At 38.1% G+C, this 2,159-nt stretch overlaps 1 protein-coding gene across 1 annotated transcript in view; it reads left to right on the top strand.

Annotated features, from left to right (window-relative positions):
• The window catches only part of daglb (diacylglycerol lipase, beta), an 11,916-nt gene extending 9,757 nt beyond the window's left edge, over positions 1 to 2,159 (top strand). The window contains exons 12-15 of the mRNA XM_065257649.2: positions 627 to 695; positions 906 to 978; positions 1,055 to 1,305; positions 1,403 to 2,159. Coding sequence (XP_065113721.1) covers positions 627 to 695; positions 906 to 978; positions 1,055 to 1,305; positions 1,403 to 1,598 — 589 coding nt within the window. The 3' untranslated portion in view covers positions 1,599 to 2,159. The remainder of the gene's footprint in view (positions 1 to 626; positions 696 to 905; positions 979 to 1,054; positions 1,306 to 1,402) is intronic.

Genomic DNA, 2,159 nt, shown 5'->3' with positions numbered 1-2,159 from the left:
GACATATAGAAATATACACAAAATCCTTCAGAACGTTGGAACTGTTAACATTAGTTAATGCACCATGAACTAACATGAACAATTATATTGACATTAACTAACATAAACAAAGATTAATAAATGCTAAACTACTACATTGTTAGTTCATGTGAGCTAATGCATTTTTTAATGTTTACTAATGCAACCTTAATGTAAATGTTATCGATTTTTCAGACAGAAATAATACTATAATATTGGGAAATACAGGACAATCCTGACTGCTGAGTTTTAATTATATTAAGTAATTTAGCAGGTGTTTTTATCCAACGTGACTTGTAAATGAGGAACATTGCAAGCTGTTTATCATGTGAGTTTCAGGAGTAATATAGAGTACTACACACTGTATGCTAGAGCAGAAGTGAAAATGGGGAACAAAAATGTATTCACTGTAGAATATATTTATAGAAATTGCCTTATATTTATGTACGAGGGGGTTTTATAAGTACTCCAGTGTGTGAAGAGGTGATACATGTAAAAAAAAAACACATGTACATTTTGTGTAGAGAGAATATAAACTGTAAAAATATGATTACTGGCTTAGTTTTTAATATGGAAATAATATTTTAGCATCTGATGTCTCTCCTCAGTAAAGCACTGGCCGATTATTCAAAGCAGTTTGTCATCTCAGTGGTGCTTGGAAAAGATCTTGTGCCCAGGTGAGATTGAGTAAAAATGTTATGCTGTTGTCTGTCTGACAGACTGATCTAAATGTATTTGCATGCATACAAGTGTGTATTTTTAGAGAGAGAGATCTGGTTTCTCTACTCCCTTCAAATGTGGTACAGCTAACGTTTTCTGACTTCTATTTGCTTTGTATCACTTCCTCAAACTGAGCTACCTAACAAGTGTTTTTATTCTTTCTTTAGACTGAGTATTCCAAACATGGAAGACTTAAAAAGAAGAATATTAAAAATGGTGTCTAATTGCAGTAAACCAAAGGTAAGAATGATTGTGCTTGTTTTCAATGTAAAAAGTATAAACTACAGTATAAGTCATTTGTTTCCCTTTATCTTAGTACAAGATATTGATGCATGGCTGCTGGTACGAGGTGTTTGGAGGAACCCCTGATGATTTCCCTACGGAGATGGAGAACCGACGAGAGGAAGTGTTAAATCAGCCGTTGCTAGGTGAGGAGAGTCTGTTAGTACGGCACTCATCTTCCTATCAGAGTCTTTCATCGGATGACTCGCCCACACACCCCACCCACTTACCCCTCTACCTGCCTGGTCGCATCATGTATATTACAGAGGAGGGTCCTACGCGTAGGTAAGTAGACCAAAAGTCCCTCTAGGAAGTCTAGTCTGAAGACGTTATGCAGTATTAATAGCATCTCTCTCACTTTCTCTCTCTCTCTCTCTCTCAGACACTGTTTTTCTCAGGTGAGGTATCGTGCCGAGTGGTCCAGTGAGATGGCGTTCCGAAATGTTCTGATCAGCCCGAGGATGATTGCTGATCACATGCCTGATGTTGTTCTCCGGGCACTGCTCAGTCTCACTCGTGACCGCCCATTTGCCCTCTGCCCCTCTTCCATGAGCAACAGCCACCTGAATGTCATTTGAGCTCCGAGGGCCTGGGGCCCGGGGTCTTATCTTTAAACTGACTGTGGTACTACAAGTACAAGCAGACTTTTGGGAGCATGACTGTGTTGGACTCCTCCCTCAGTCATTTTATTTAGAGCGGTTCAGCTCTTGTGTATTTATTTATTTTGCAGTAAATGTTATTGTCTGCTTTTAAAGGGAACATTTCTGACATAATCTGAAATGCTGTCACTATGCCCAACTATATGAACTTTTAGGATTGTTTGAATGGTTCAAGGTGGGCAGTTAGGAATTGAGAAGGAAAACCTAAGTATTGTTTGTCATGGTTGTGTGCATTGTTTGTGATGTCTCTTCGACCCATAAGAATTGGATTATCACTAGCCAAAACTGACATGGGGTGTAAAAGACTTTGATTGTATATTACTGCGACCTACATCTCCAATGTGAGATTTTGATGCATGACACCAGATGCATAAAATATTTGAAGAACTTTCTGTTTCTGTATTTACTGCACTACTCCATTTATACTTTTCAGTTTACTCCAGTTATGCAGTTTTCAAAAATAAATATGCTAAAGACAAA

The sequence above is a fragment of the Paramisgurnus dabryanus genome, chromosome 1 (genome assembly GCF_030506205.2).
Source record: "Paramisgurnus dabryanus chromosome 1, PD_genome_1.1, whole genome shotgun sequence".
Lineage (NCBI taxonomy): Eukaryota > Metazoa > Chordata > Actinopteri > Cypriniformes > Cobitidae > Paramisgurnus > Paramisgurnus dabryanus.
The sequence above is the reverse complement of the archived record's forward strand: the minus strand, read 5'-3'. Positions and strand labels throughout refer to the sequence as shown.